Source organism: Pinus tabuliformis, chromosome 9 (assembly GCF_031772625.1).
Source record: "Pinus tabuliformis cultivar Carrire ecotype Pingquan chromosome 9, CPIR1, whole genome shotgun sequence".
Taxonomy (NCBI): Eukaryota; Viridiplantae; Streptophyta; class Pinopsida; order Pinales; family Pinaceae; genus Pinus; species Pinus tabuliformis.
The window spans coordinates 1,917,921,334-1,917,937,768 of NC_142307.1; the positions used below are offsets into that span (position 1 = coordinate 1,917,921,334).

The window sequence follows — 16,435 nt, forward strand, 5'->3', positions numbered from 1 at the left end:
AAAGTTATAGCGAAAATTCCACGATGACCTGTTTGGAGCAGCGAAACCCTAGAATCCAAAGCTCTGATACCAAATGTTATGAAACCAGCTCAAGAAAAGATAGAAAAGATAGATCAACGCCTTAGAATTCAGCCTCTTCGAGGGGGCAACCTCCTTTACATTACATAAATGAAAAATTCTTGGATGATACAAATGACAAAACCTCCTTTCTATATATAGGAGTCTAAGGAGTCACGATATAATCCAGCCGACCTAACAATAATAATATAAAGCCACAAAAATAACAATAGAGGGATTCTATGGGGCACAGAAATAACAACATGGGGGTAATAGGGGCACAACAATATAAATAAGGGGTATAACTACAATAGTAATGGGGTAATCACTAGTATTATAGGGACCCAACAACCTCTTTGTTCTTCTCTTCTACTCTTCTCTTTACTTCCACAGGTGCATTCCTTCATGGATGATCCTTCCTGATTGCTCATGCTTCACATACCTACATGTCCTCCTTTAAATGTAAATTTCCTTCATGCCCATGAGAGCTTCCTACATTTGTTTCTTCATTTGTCCTCTTATATGTTTTTATTCCTAGGGTTCCTTATCAAATATTCACATGTTGTTCAGATCATAATCTTTTGGTTTCGAACTTAGAACTCATCTAGTGGTATGTTTCCCATACCTTGCATAAGATAGTTGGGACATAGCCCCACGAATTCCATAAATATGATATTTACTTCCACGCCTTCCCATTAGATATTTTATTGGGACAAGTTGTCACTCTTAGATCTCATGAACATTCAGATCAACCAAATAATTTATTAGAAACAATTAATTCTCCAAATCCCATTTTTGCTAGCTTCCCTCCTCCTCATGGTCCTGATCACAATGAGTCGTGGAGGAAAGACACCAAATGAGAAGCATTTAAGGATAAAAAATATTGTTTATAAGATTAATCAAATTGATTTATAAGTACATCAGTCATTGAAGAAGTCACAAGAAAAGAACAAAGCCTAACATGACTAACACAAAATTGAGAAAACATTCATAGTGGGATATAAAGTTTGGTTGTATCTAAATAAAGAAATGTTATAGGGCCATAGTAAAAATATCAAATCCCTATGATGTGGTTCTTTTGAAGTGTTGAAAAAGGTGGATGATAATGCCTACACACTTAGTCTACTTTTGTAGTGGACCAATAAACCAATGAGCAAGCCTTAATTACCATAGAGGACTTAAAACTAGAAGCTTAGGTGTAGTTAGTATACGATACAAGTTTGCAAAAGAAATTGAGAACAATTAGATGGGGTTAGCATGAAATTTGGTAATATGGGTTGAAACATCAACTTTCAAGCAAGGCCAATTGGTATTCTAGGGAGAAGGTCAAGGAAAAATTTCCTCACATCCCTCAATAATATATGTTGGGGACCATAAGCCTCATTAAATTGGTAGATACAATCAATAATGGAACACTCTATAATTTTTCATCTATTTTGGTACTTTTTGGGTGGAAAAATGGGACCTATTCGCTTGTGGGACCCATTTTAAGTGTAGGTCCTACTTTGGTGATTTTGGGTCTATAATCTTTTGAGGCCATTTGAGGCCTCAAAAGGCCCTTTTTGGTGTTAAAACATTGCAAAAACTATTACAACATCTCGACACTATTCTACATATTGAGAGCTTTCTAATGGTGTAATGGTCTCTTTAATTGAAGATTCTATGCAGAAGTTATGCCTCCTGGAATTTGACCAAACCTATTAACTAACATGATATCAAGTGGATCCCATGTCAACTCACATTACTCAGACATGTGGAACCGACCCCCTGTGGACTTTTAGTAAGATTCTAGAGTATACAAAACCTATCACTAGTTGGGAGTCAAGGCATGCAAAATCCATAGCCTTGATGCTAGATAGCTATTATGCCATGTTAAATATTGAATCACTAGGAAATGAAGGGTTTCTATTATTAGTATGTTGAGTATATTTTCATAGGAGTAAAGAGCATTGAAAGGGGGATATTGAAGTATAACAAAGGAAATAGAATTTCTTGTACCAACCATATTGGCCACAGTGTACATGACAATTCCATAGTGAGTGCCACTTTTTTTGTATTTGCATTTCATAACTGAGAAGAAAAAAGAAGAACATAGGCTTCACCTTCTAGTTGGTTTTTTTGTATATTGGATTTTCTCAGGGTACATATTGTGGTCATTATATAGATGGTGTGTTGTTCTCTTAACTTCTTTCATTTCGGGGGGGATTGGTAGAATATTGGTATGTGGAGCTTTCAACATGGCAACCTAGGGTTTATTCTGACACTTCAACGGAGCTTTGCTTTGAGCACGACGCCCCTAAACCATCAACTCTGAAACCCCTGACGACTGCACATGCCAATAATTAGTATAACCTCAATGGCGACCCTCTCGGGGGAGGACTCTGAGCCCCCCCCCCCCCAAGGTGAACACTGTGTTATAGGCCAAGAATAGATCTGACAAGGCCTCCGCCTCGAAGACGCAGGCAAATCATAACAATCATGATATACAGAATGGACCACAGGAAACAGAGGCAACACCCCAAGACGGGCCGCATAACACTGCAAGAAATGATGAGGTGCCCAAAGTAACCTCGGCGACCTGCAAACCTGTAGTAGCAGAATGACCAAAGATTGAATTTCCCATTCAACAAATCAACACCTAAATCCAGTTCATGAAAGATCATGCACTCATTGGGAAATTTATTGGGTCCTTATTTCTTCAATGCTGCAGGTCTGTATTTGCGTGATTGGATCGAAAGATTCAATTCGGACAAAGAAGATATGAGCTCAGCACCAGTCTGGATCCGGTTATATTCCCTGTCATTGGAATATTGGGATGAAGAATCACTAAGAGACATTGGAAACGGCCTGGGAGAGTTCATTAAAATTGCAGAAGAAACAAAACTCAGAAGATACACCTCCTACGCCCGCATCTATGTCTACATGCATCTGAACAATGCTCTTCTGGACTCGGTAAGTCTATTTCATGATGATTTTGAGTGGATTCAGACCATAGATTATGAACATGTCCCCTTCAGGTGTAGGAAATGTCACGCTCATGGACATCTTTTCCGTGACTACCCGCTAAATGCAAAGCCCTCTTCCAATGCCTCCTCAGGGCAACCTGATCCAGATGGCTTTACAAAAGTGAACACTCAAAAAAGGAACCATAAAAAACCTGCTTCACAACCCAAAAATCCCCCTGCCAACAATTCTACTCCCTCTACTAGCAACAGCTTCGACATCCTAGCTCAACCCGCTTCAATGGTCTCTGAACCCACCATGCACTCTGATGAGCTTCCCAAAACGCCCTCCGCCACCCTTCATACTAATTCAATTCCTACCCAAATCCCCGAGCGAACCCAAGATCTCCCCATCTCCTCTTCCATTAAAGAATCGGCTTGGAAACCTAATGGTATGGACATCGATACCTTTCTACTTGATCCCAAGCATTCAGCTGATTTCCTGGTGGAGAGCAGTGAACCCAAGTAGATGGAAGAAGAGCCTAAAAGTATCGACTTAGGAGATCTGGACATATTTGGCCTTGAGCAAGCCTGCAAGAAGAAAGAATTTGATAAAATCCCGGCAAGACAGCTAGAAAGTCTAGAGGTCATTCTATCTAGAGCACATCAGCAACGATCTTTAGGAATTCAACCAGGAAGTTAGTGGGATGGGAAGAATCTGCCCAAAGATACCAAGAAAAGGGGGAGAAAGATAGATCTACAAAGAACCATCCTCATCGGGGAAATGTTGGTGGAATCTGGTAGATATTCCAAATTAACAAAGTACTATAGGCCGCTCCCCAATCCTGAACCATGAAGCTCACATCCTAGAATTTAAGAGGGTTAAACAACCCTGGGAAATACAGAATGATTAAAAACATGATACAGTAGGAGAAACCTCATATTTTCTTCATGCAAGAAACGAAATGTAACAGTACTTTTCTCAGCACCATTCTCTCAAAAGCCTGGCCAGGTAGCCACACAATAGCTGTGGACGCTATAGGAGCCTCTGGAGGAATTGCAATAGCATGGAATGCACAGGCCATTGCGCTCACAGACTTTCATGTGACCCATCACTTCATACAAGCTACCTTCCATATCATAGGGACCAATGTGCATGGTCACCTCACCAATGTATATTTTCCACAGGAAGCTGTGAACAAGTCAACAATTCTGGACATGCTAACGCTGCTCAATTCCACCCGGATTCATCCACTCTGGATAACAGGGGGTGACTTCAATATGATCACTAAATTAGAGGAAAAAAGAGGAGGCTGAATTAGACTAGATAATGAAAGTGATCACTTCAAGGAGTTCATACAAAGAAACTGGCTAATTGACCCGCCTTTCAACAATGGAATCTATACTTGGAATAACAAAAGATCCGGTACCCAACAGATTGCTTCTCGGCTAGACAGATTCCTGATTTCAGATAATGCTATCCACCTGGGAGGAGACCTTTCAGCCTCAATTTTGCCACTTGTTGGATCAGACCATTGGCCCATTTCTCTTCAATGGCAAAGACCCGGAAATTCCACTCGAAGACCCTTCCGCTTCCAATCATTCTGGCTGACACATTCAACGATCTAGTTCAATCTGTGTGGAAAAGTTTCCTTCCCCCAGCAGGCTCAAAAATGTTTCAATTCCAACAAAAGCTTAAATTCCTCAAAGCGCACATCAAGCAGTGGAACCAAGCCACCTTTGGAAACATTTTCCAAGCTCAAAGAGCTCTAGCTTAGGAAATGGAGAAAATCCAGCAAACCATCATAACTGAAGGAAGGACTGAAGAACTCTCAGAATAGGAAAAGAACCTTCAGACACAGATTACAGAAAGAGAAAAGCAAGAGGAAATCCTCTGGAAACAAAAATCTCGAATAAGATGGTTAAAAGAGGGCGAGAGGAATACAAAATTCTTTCACCGCACCACCATACAGAGGCGAATGCATAACAACATTACCCAAATTCAAAATCAGCAGGGAGACTGATTGGAAGAACATGAGGATATTGAAAAAGAACTCCTCAAGCACTTCAAAACAGTCCATCAAGAACCTCAAATCAACAGACAACCAGCAATTGAAAATATTCTCCCACACATCCCGAAAGTGATAACAGATGAACACAATCAATTGCTCCTACGTCCAGTCTCTTTACCGGAAGTTGAATCAGCTATGAAACAGCTCAAGGAAGGAAAAGCACCTGGTCCAGACGGTTTTACCTCCAACTTCTTTCATAGATTCTGGGATCTTATCAAAGATGAAGTCTGGCAGGTAGTGGAAGAATCAAGAACCCTCCACTAGATGCTCCCCTCTTTAAATGCAACATTCATTGCTCTCATCCCCAAAGAGGAGCATTCTAATACTCTGGACAAATTCAGGCCTATATCCCTTTGCAATGTCATCTACAAAATCATATCTAAAGTTATTTCTTCCCGATTGAAGTTGTTGCTTCCCCTGCTGATCTTGTCAGAACAATTGGGCTATGTGGAAGGAAGGCAAATCATAGACGACATCATCCCCAACCCATGAGATCATCCACTCCCTCAAGCACCACAAAAAAGCAGGTATGCTTCTTAAAATCGACCTCTCAAAATCTTTTGATAAGCTGAGTTGGATGTACATTCAAAAAATGCTGACAGCCTTTGGTTTCTCTCCTGCCTGGGTACGATGGGTAATGAGCTTAATCTCCTCTACTTTCTTCTCCATTCTTGTTAATGGAATACCTTCAACCCCTTTTCAACCCACTAGAGGCATCCATCAAGGTGATCCCCTCTCCCCCTTTCTCTTTGTTCTCATGGCTGAAGGGCTGGGTTGTATCATCAAGAATGCTCTCCATGAGCATCAGCTTAGAGGAATATCTCTTCATAATTCCCCTGCCATCACCCACCAACAATTTGTGGATGATAACATGTTATTTGGGCATCCTTCGGTCCAAGAAGCCCAAAAATTCAAGTCCCTTCTAGATGATTTCTCGGCAGCCTCTGGAGCTAGCATCAACACTGTTAAATCCCAAATCTTCTTTTTTCACACTCCCCCTATAACTCAAAACTCTATAGCCCACATTCTTGGATTCTCTGTCACCTCTCTCCCCTCCAAGTACCTCGGTGCCCCCTTAACTGATTCTGCTCTTAAGCACACCTCTTGGCAATCGCTCCTAGACAAGCTTGAAGCCCGCCTCACCTCCTGGACTTTTAGAGCCCTCAACATGGCAAGTCGTCTAATTCTAATCAAGGTTGTCCTGCAGTCTATGCCTCTTTATCTCTTCTCTATTCTGGCAGTACCTAAATGGGTGCTAAAATAAATCAAAGATCTTCAAAGAAAATTTTTATGGGGATCTTCTGGTCATAATCACAAATGGGCAACAATATGCCTCCCAAAATACCTTGGGGGTATTGGTCTTTAGGACCAACAACACAATAATGCAGTCATGGGAGCTAGAATCTGGTGGAAATGGCTTTCAGCTCTGCACATGCCCTAGGCGATCCTATGGACTGCTAAATAGGCTAACAATAGATCACCAAACGACTTGATCAGACTCACAGAAACAAAAAAGGGCTCCCTGACCTGGAATGCAGTTAGACAACACAGAAACATGATCCATCAGCACAGTTTTTGGGAAATAAGAGATGGCAACAATGCCCACTTCTAGATGGATTCTTGGCAACAAAGACCCAGGCTCAACAACATAATCACACTACCACAAACAGAGGACGTGGATGCTCATCAATGGAAAATGGTCAACCAGTACTAGACTCCCACCCTTGATCAGGGTTATAGACAATGAAAAAGAGCAGAGCACATCATTAGGCAAGGAACAGAGTTACTGTACAAGGAGTTAGACACAGAACTTACCAACAGGAAAATCAGGTTCTCTAGAAAAAAGGACATCCTACGTTGGGGATATAAACCACGTGGGACTTTCACCACTCAAGAGGCGTACAACCTTTTGATTGGTACTCAGAATAACAAGGACCCTCTCTGGGACAAAGTCTGGTCTCCTAAAATATGGCCCAAGATTTCCACTTTCCTATGGTTGTTATGTCACAAAAGAATTCTCACATGGGACAACCTAAGGAAAAAAAGTTTCCACGGACCCTCAATGTGCCCCAACTGCAAGCAACAGGAGGAAACCATACAACATCTCATGGACTCCTGTTACTTGGCAAACAAACTTTGGGAAAAAACAAGTTTCAGATGTCAAAAAGATGGCAGAGTTAAAGAAGACATTACCAAAACCATCCGCAATTGGGCTAAAAACCCGTACAAGAGCCACCTGCTAAACTCCTTGTGGAGAATCGTTCCAGGCCTCCTCATCTGGACTATATGGAAGGAAAGGAATCGATGCATCTTCAAGAATCAAACCACTCCCATAGAGATCATCTGGAGCAATCTCTGCAACAACCTTCAGGAAACACTAGTGCTCCAAACTTGGCGCGGTGATGATTTTCCCTCCTCTCCACAAGAGTGGCTCATCTGGCAAAATTGGACTCTTAAGATCAACCAGACTCAAGAGCATCCCAGTAGATCCCTCCCACTTCACCAAACTTCTAGTCAATGGCTCCCTCCACCACCAGGAATCACCCAATTAAATTTTGATGGCGCTTCTAAAGGCAATCCTAGCAAGGCCGGACATGGAGGAATTTTTAGGGATCACAATGGAAAACCTCTGCTGATTTTCCTAGGCACAACAGGATGGGACACGAACAATTCCGCTGAACTGGAAGGATTGTGGCAAGGTCTTCATCTAGCTCAGCAGCATGGCTTCCTTCCCTTAATAATTGAAGGAGACTCTCAAATTCTCATCAATATGGCTAATCAAATTCTACAGGGGACTCCAGTACACAAATTGTCCTGCAGTTGGAGACTGGCAGCACGTTTACAACACATTGAACAATGGCTTGCAACCAATAGAGCAATCACCTTCAAACACATCAAGAGAGATGGCAACAAAAAGGCTGACCTCTTGGAAAATTTAGGGGTGGACAGTGATCGAACACTATACTCAGGTTTGCTCGACATTATAAAAGATGACATTCATCAATAAGACTATATTGCACTGGTGCAAAATGATGCAGCACCCCCGGATGTGGGTGGTTGAAGTTGATTTATTGCGGATGCGATGCCGGTCTGGCAAGTGGCCGAGCCACATGGTCTTCCGCGCTCTCACCTATGGGAATTTAAGGCAGGCCTCTGTCACCTGGCCGGCACCATTAATCCGATGCACGGGTCGAGACCTTCCCTGTAATCTTAAAATCATGGCTCTGAGCCATCGGCAAACCTCCATTCCGCCTCTGAACTGCTCTTGCCACCCTGCTGTAGCAGAGCCAAGCTCTCGCACCGCAACAGGGTGGCGTTGCAGGCTTCTCAGCTGTGTCGACCTGGGAAATGGTATTCACTTCTCCCACTCTATTCACTGCACCTTGCAATTTGATGCCCCGACCCCTGCCTCTGTCCCTGAATTGAATCCCCCTGTCATTTACAGTGTTAACTCTGCTACCCTCGTCCCGCTCCCAGTCTGTAACTTGACCATTTCGGCTCACTCCTCGCTGCAGCACCCCACTCAGAGCAATATGCCGCGACTTCGTCACCGCATGCGCTGCAGGCGAGGCGGCAGCCGCGGACGAGCCATCCGCCCCCCTCCGCCATCTCCCTCTGCATCGACTTCCCCTTCGTCCTCCCCGCCCTCCACCCCGTCCACACCCCGTTTCCATGGCAGTCATCCAGTTACCCGAAGCGGAAGGGGACGAGCTCGTCCCTGTGCGGCTCGTCGGGTCGATGAGGCCACCCAGACGCCCAATCTAAGTGCTGCCACCCAGTCCGCTCAATTTCGCTTCCTTTGCTCCATGGACAGACCTGTCATTATAGCCACCGTTTCGATGGAATTCAGGGAGGAAGCTGGCACGCACAGCGACCCAGAACACAGCCCAGCGAAGAACCTGGTTCATCCGCCCCCCGACATTGCACAGAAGGTGCCGAGCACCAACAATCAACAGGAGGCCCATGATCATTCGACCACCAGCAGACCGAAGGCTTCAGGAGGCAAGGCCACTAGAAAAGCCAAAGGAGTTCAGGATGAAGCCAGAGAGACACACGACAATACGGGTGGCAAGCAGGCAGAGGATACTGATTCAGGCGAGTATAGGTGTCTGATAGTGGAGGAGAAGCCACCGTCATAAGACACCTAGCACTCTCAAGTAGACAGGTCACCTGCCCAGCTCGGTTTTTTAGATGTTTGTTTTTTTACTGTTGTTTATTTCAATATACTTGGACAATTTGGAAATTCACCATGATAGTTAATTCCGAGTTTTGGAGCTGTAACCCCTGTGCGGGCAACTGGTTTTTTTCTCGTCTTCAGACTAGTTTCCCCTTCCGGGGCAGTCTCGCTTTAGTTTTGATGTTTAAACTAGTTATTTGGCTGTTCTAGACTTGCAGAGGCGGGGACCTCATTATAAATTATGTTTCCATTGGTAGATTTAGTCTTACATTAAAATAATAATAATAATAATAATTCTTTCATTTCAATCTCAATCATTACATTAAGTTAATAATATGAAATCTAAATCTTAGGTAAATCACTACATGATAATAGATTACAAAAACTTATAAGATCATATCTATAATATCTTACAAAATGAATATTCACAACATTTTGGACATCAATACAAATTTCCAAAAAACGAAATCAACTCATAAAAACTTAAGCATTGAATATAAATCGGGCTAAATGTAAAAAAAAAATAAAAAAAAAAAATCTTTCATTTCAATCTCAATCATTACATTAAGATAATAATATGAGATCTAAATCTTAGGTAAATCACTACATGATAATAGATTACAAAAACTTATAAGATCATATCTATAATATCTTACAAAATGAATATTCACAACATTTTGGACATCAATACAAATTTCCAAAAAACGAAATCAACTCATAAAAACTTAAGCATTGAATATAAATCGGGCTAAATGTAAAACAAAAAAAAAATCAAATAAAAAAGTCCACTTATATTATTATCCAATTTTAAGGTCACGGCCAAGCCTACAACAAACTGGTGTATGAGATCCCCTTGTATATGGGACAAGGGACCCACCTCCCCCAAGCCAAATACCAAATTGGTGTATGAGACGCCCTTGTATGTGGGACAAGGGACCCACCTATGAGACCCCTTTGTATATGGGACAAGGGACCCACCTCCCAAATTGGTGTATGAGACCCCCTTGTATGTGGGACAAGGGACCCACCTCCACACAGTGATTTGACTGCTAAGTCTACGAAGGCATACATACTCTATCCCCCTCTAGTTTTGAATTTGTGACCTTTTAGAAAGGAACACATACTCTTAACTATTAAGCCCACTCAAACTATATAAAAATTCTAACATTAAGTATAAGTCATACATTTACCAATAACCAATAATAATAACAAAGATATTTTAAACTATTAATATATATAATTTTTAAAAAATTATTACAAATATTTACATAACCAAATAAAAAATTACCAAATTCATTTTATTCCACGAAATGTTACTAAGGAAACTTCACTACTTATTGATAAAATATTGCCATAAGCATAGTACTCATAAATTGTCAATAAAACAATTGATAATGCAGTGGGAAAAAAATAATAATAATAATGTAATATATTCAGGGAATTAATATCCATCTCTCACATCTTTATCATATATTCCAAAAGGACACCTATTATAAAGTTTATACCTTTTAGTACATTCCATATTATGAATAGCTATTGCAATATCAAAAAAATAATATAAGTCATAAACTTTATCAACTAGTGGAGACATCCAAAACCAAAGGCCAATCAGAAGGGTTAATGTCTTCTTCAACCCAAGTGAAGGGTTGTACAAGGAACCCAAGTGCTGTCCAAGACAAAAGCTTGTCCCTTCGATACCTGCACATTGTAAATTTACAAATCAAAATAAAAGCTTGTCCCTTCAATACCCGCACATTGCACATTGTTGATCAACAAATCATATACAAAGGTCCCAACAATTGCAACAACAATTTATTATCACCCAGATGGTTTTGCCATTGGTGGCCTCCAAGAGGCAAGGAATATTATCCGATCCACTTCGAATAAACGAATATCTCGGAGTTGGAGGCCGCTGTATGTTCCAAAAGGACAATCCAATTCTGTACGCGGCGACACAGGTAGATTTATGCATAACTCAACGTTTTCTCTGGTAGACTGGCTATAAATTTAGGACAAACTGATCGATATTTTCCATCCATTAGACTTGCAGGTTGCAGAGCAATGGCGGACCAAAGCAGTTCCTGCATTGGCAATGACATCGAGGCCTCACCAGGGAATTCGATGCACGGGGTCACTGGCAGCAAGGCCACGTTTGAGTTTTCAGTGGATGGTATGTGTGACACTAAATTAAAGTTAAAAGTTTTTTGAATTTAAGTTTTTGTGATTCATATTGTTTTGATAAAATCATATTTTGGGCTTTATAAGTTTTGACATTACTTATTGGGTCATCTATTTCATTTTTCATCTGTTTCAATCATTTTCTTTTGAAGTGGTTTTGAAGCTAGGAAAGCAGAATGCTGGGCCTTATCATCTTTCTCAGTTATATTGATAAATATTTGATCTATTAAATTCAAACAATTTAACATGGTTCATCATTAAAGTTAAGATGTATAAATTATATTAGATGGTTTGAAATGTTTTGATTATATATTTGTCAATATGATTAAATAAAAAATCTCTAAACAAAGAAACAAAGTTAAAGTTATTAAAACTTTAGATTTTAATAATATGATTAAAATAGATGAACCACATTGAATGGTTTAAAAAGCTTCGCCCACATATTTGTCAATATAATCTTGAAACAAAGTTAAAGTGGTTAGAACTCTAAATTCCAGTGGTATTTGACCATGGTATTTTATTTCTCAATTTATTTTTCCTGAGTGTCTTCTATTAACACCACAGGCATCCATGGTGGCAACGGGAATTTATTCAAGCTACCAGTGGACTCGGAGCACAAGGCCACGCGTTTCAAGCTACTATCTTTCGCGAATCCCCATATGAGAACGTTTCATCTATCGTGGCTCTCTTTTTCGACATGTTTCGTGTCCACATTTGCGGCGGCGCCGCTTCTGCCAGTCATCCGAGACAACCTTGACCTGACGACGCAGGATATTGGCAACGCCGGGATTGCGTCGGTGTCGGGGTCCATTTTCTCCAGGCTGGCCATGGGAGTGGTGTGCGATCTCATCGGGCCACGCTACGGCTGCGCTTTCTTGATGATGCTCTCGGCGCCAACGGTGTTCGGCATGTCGTTGATATCGTCGGCGGGAGGATTCGCTGTGGCGCGCTTCCTTATTGGATTCTCGTTGGCAACTTTCGTGTCGTGCCAGTACTGGATGAGCTCCATGTTCAACAGCAAGATCGTGGGCCTTGCAAACGGGGCTGCGGCTGGGTGGGGTAACATGGGAGGCGGTCTCACGCAGCTCCTCATGCCTCTGGTCTTTGATTTTATCAGCAAATCGCTTGGCTTCACTCCTTTCACTGCCTGGCGAATCGCTTTCTTCATCCCCGGCGTTTTGCAAATCGTCATGGGCATTGCTGTGCTCACCTTGGGCCAAGATTTGCCAGATGGTAACTTCCAGACCCTGCAAAAATCTGGGGATAAGGTGAAGGATCAATTCTCCAAGGTACTAATTATCCTTCCTTTCATGATTATATTTATAGGGTTAGAAACCCTAACGAGTAAGCATTTCATGTGTTCCTTCAAAATATCATTTAAGAAATGTGGGTAAAAAAGTAAGGCAATATGTATATATTTAACGGAAAATTTTGAGTTGTTTACCATAATTCATATTAGCTGCTTCTTCTTTTTTTATATGTATTAGCTTATTTTATTTTTCTATGTTTTGCTGTTTTTTATTTTTTATTTTTTAATTAATCTGGTTTGAAAGCTGTAAGGATTAGTTTAGTTTAATTTTCTATGTTTTGGTATTTTTTTATTTCTTAATGAATTTGGTTTGAAATCTTTAAGGATTAATTGGAATTGTTAATTTAAATCATATACTCGGTATAATTTCATAATTTGAATTTGCAATAAATTTTATATAATATATATATATATATATAATAAATTATTAGTTTAAATTTTTTTTTTAATGTTTTGGCATTTTTTATTTTTTAATTAATTTAGTTGGAAATCTTTAAGGATTAATTGGAATTGTTAATTTAAATGGTATACTTTGTAAAATTTGAATTTGTAATAATTTTTTCCAACAGTGTATATATATCTTTATATATATTGTTTTTAGTTTTATATATTAAAAAAATAATGAAAAATACAACTTATTATTATATTAAAAACAATTAAATCTTGAAAACTACATTTCATTATATTAAATATAGTTTAGTAATAAAATTTTGAGAATTTCTATTTAAAAAAAATAAGATTGTTTTACATTGAATATTGTATATACATTCTAATAAATGAAACCAAAGGTTTTTAAACCTAGGGTTTTCAAACCTTTTTCATTCCAAAACTTATTCACATGTATTTGAAACCTTTTGCTTTTATCTTGTCTTGGCATTCTAATTTCTCAACATTACATACATTAGCACAACAATATAAATCAAATGGTATATAAATATTAATAGCCATCAAACTGCTTATGTGCCATTTGTAATGTTTAGATATGTGTCATTTGTAATGTTTAGATATGTATCATTTATAATGGTGAGAATTCACAACGCAGGATTAGGAATAGAGAGTATAGATATAAAATGAAAATTGCTTTAGAAATACTTGATTTTATTAGTAGAATTGTGGATATAAAGAAGAATGTTATAACATTATGAAATGTAGATTATATATAAATTTTATACTTTTAAAAGATGGAAATTTTAAATATCTATAAACCATATTTATTAATTTATTAAGTAAATGAGACATAAATGTTGCGATGATTATTACTGTTTATTAACTATTTAATTGATAAATATTTAATAATTTAATTTATATAACTATGTTAGGACAACTTAATTTTGGGAAAAAACACATTTTAAAATTTGATTAGTGTGAATTAGCACTAGATTAAAAAAATCATTGAATTCAAATTTCTGTGATCTATATATTTAGAATTATAAAAAAATTTAAATAAAAATAACATTATATTTATTGAGTCTGATCCTCAGATTTAAAATGGAGACTCTCCATCTTAATCCTAAGTGGTTGGGAATGCTTAAACTCAATAAACATAACCTAATATGATTTTTACAGACAATTAACTCATATGAGAAAAAATCATCTAAATTTTTTTTACAATAATTTAGCATTACTAATTTTCTGTATTTTGGTGTAAGTGGATGTATATAGGTTTTCAAAAATGCAGTATGTAACTATAGGTCCTGGATATTTGCGCTTCTGTACGGTTATTCCATGGGGGTGGAGCTTACAACGGACAACGTGATCGCTTCGTATTTCTACGACAGGTTCAATCTCACGCTCCATGCTGCTGGAAGCATTGCGGCGGCCTTTGGTTTTGTGAATATCGTGGCTCGCCCTTTGGGAGGGTACCTGTCCGATCAAGGGGCTAAAATGTTCGGCATGAGAGGACGGCTTTGGACTGTTTGGATTGCGCAGACATGCGGTGGTCTTTTCTGCATTTGGCTTGGAAGAGCGGGATCACTTCCCCTCTCTATCGTCACCATGATTGCCTTCTCCATCTGCGCCCAAGCAGCCTGCGGTGCAATATTTGGCATCATTCCTTTCGTTTCTCGCAGGTATAATGATGATACTCAACATTTATTATTGAGATTAATTTTAGGATTCTATTAGAAGAATTTAAACTGAGAACATGTTAATTTCTGGTATTTTCATGTACATTGCTGATTCCCTGAATATTGGGAATTCTGGTATTTTCATGTAGATTGCTGATTCCCTGAATATTGGGAATAGGACGTGGGTACTTTCAATTTTTTTAGCCCACCCATGTCTGTGCGATTCCAATATTTGGAGAATCAGCAATCACCTGAATTTTCAATCACCTTAAATTCAGGGGTTAATTTCTGAAAATTGTTTTTATTACATTGAAATTTTTTGTTTCTAGGTTTTAAATTGAATCATTAAATATGGTTCATCTTTTATCTTTTATTTTGAAGTGATTCATTTTTATTCACATTTGATGGTTTCAAAAATAAACACTCATCAAATATGGTTTATCTTTTATGATGAAATGGTTATTTTTTATTCACATTTAATAATTCCAAAAATAAATACAAATAAGTACATTTGGAACCATCAAATATAATTAAAATTTATCTTGAAATAATTCATCTTTCATCCACATTTAATGATTCTTCTAACCATCAAATGTGATTAAGGTTTATCTTGAAATGATTCATCTTTTATCCACATTTGATGATTCCAAAAGTGGGCACAATTAATTTCAATTTGATGAAGATGAATATGGTTCAAAACAGAATAATTTCAATGTAATGCATCCCAAGATAGAACTCAAAACAAACTAATTCTTTATGTTCTTTCTTTCCACAATTGCAGGTCTCTGGGTATCATCTCCGGCATGACAGGTGCAGGGGGCAACTTGGGGTCCGGCTTAACTCAGTTGTTGTTCTTCTCCAGCTCAAAGTACTCCAAGGAGATGGGAATCACGTTGATGGGTGTGATGATCGTGGTGTGCACAATGCCAGTCTGTCTTGTATATTTCCCTCAGTGGGGAGGGATGTTCTTCCCAGCATCCAAGAAAGACAGCGCTACAGAAGAGGCCTATTATGGAGCAGAATGGTCATCTGAGGAGAAGCAGAAAGGTCTCCATATTAACAGCATGAAATTCGCTGAGAACAGTCGCTCTGAAAGAGGGGGAAGATTGTACTTGGTGGCATCTGCGCGCACCCCACCAGAAGCCACAAGTCCTGCAAATGGTAACACGCCGTTGCATCCATGACCTGATATTCTCGTCCTGCAACCATCAAACCTCATCAGCTTTTAGAATCCATAATAATTATCATTAATCAGCTATCTGTGTACTATAGACAGATTTCACCAGTTTGTCTTATCTGGCCACATTTTAAATATTACCTACTTAGGGTTTTGATCAAATCGAAGGTTTGTCCATGCACAGGGAGCACGTAGAATTGAGTTTATAATCGTGAGCTCGAGACTTTGATCGAATCACATTGACAAAAGAAACTGTAGCCCTGCAACTATCAAACCTGAGCGTCCATAATAATCATCATAACCAGCATGTGCCTTGTATGTTTTTTCTGAAGAAAAAAACACACTATCTTGTATATCATAAAAGATAGTAAATATTACATAAATCTTATTCAACATAACCTTTGAGCCACAATTTTTTTTATCAAACTACAATAACCGCTTGTTTTTCTGTATAGAT

The 16,435-nt window shown here is 39.1% G+C and overlaps 1 protein-coding gene across 1 annotated transcript; it reads left to right on the plus strand.

Annotated features, from left to right (window-relative positions):
• The first annotated feature begins 11,069 nt into the window (after nucleotides 1-11,069).
• On the plus strand, nucleotides 11,070-16,036 carry LOC149156597 (high-affinity nitrate transporter 2.1-like). The gene is made up of 5 exons (XM_089438326.1): nucleotides 11,070-11,206; nucleotides 11,291-11,418; nucleotides 11,991-12,715; nucleotides 14,398-14,804; nucleotides 15,583-16,036. The coding sequence occupies exons 2-5, from the start codon at nucleotides 11,310-11,312 to the stop codon at nucleotides 15,983-15,985; spliced, it is 1,644 nt and encodes a 547-aa protein (XP_089294452.1). The 5' UTR covers nucleotides 11,070-11,206; nucleotides 11,291-11,309; the 3' UTR covers nucleotides 15,986-16,036.
• The last annotated feature ends 399 nt before the right edge of the window (nucleotides 16,037-16,435 follow it).

Excerpts from the sequence above, each read along its gene's own strand:
- LOC149156597 (XM_089438326.1), top strand. The coding sequence starts at position 11,310 with ATGGCGGACCAAAGCAGTTCCTGCATTGGCAATGACATCGAGGCCTCA. Across the intron at positions 11,419-11,990 it reads GTTTGAGTTTTCAGTGGATG|GCATCCATGGTGGCAACGGG; the intron begins GTATGTGTGACA and ends TTAACACCACAG. Across the intron at positions 12,716-14,397 it reads TGAAGGATCAATTCTCCAAG|GTTTTCAAAAATGCAGTATG; the intron begins GTACTAATTATC and ends GGATGTATATAG.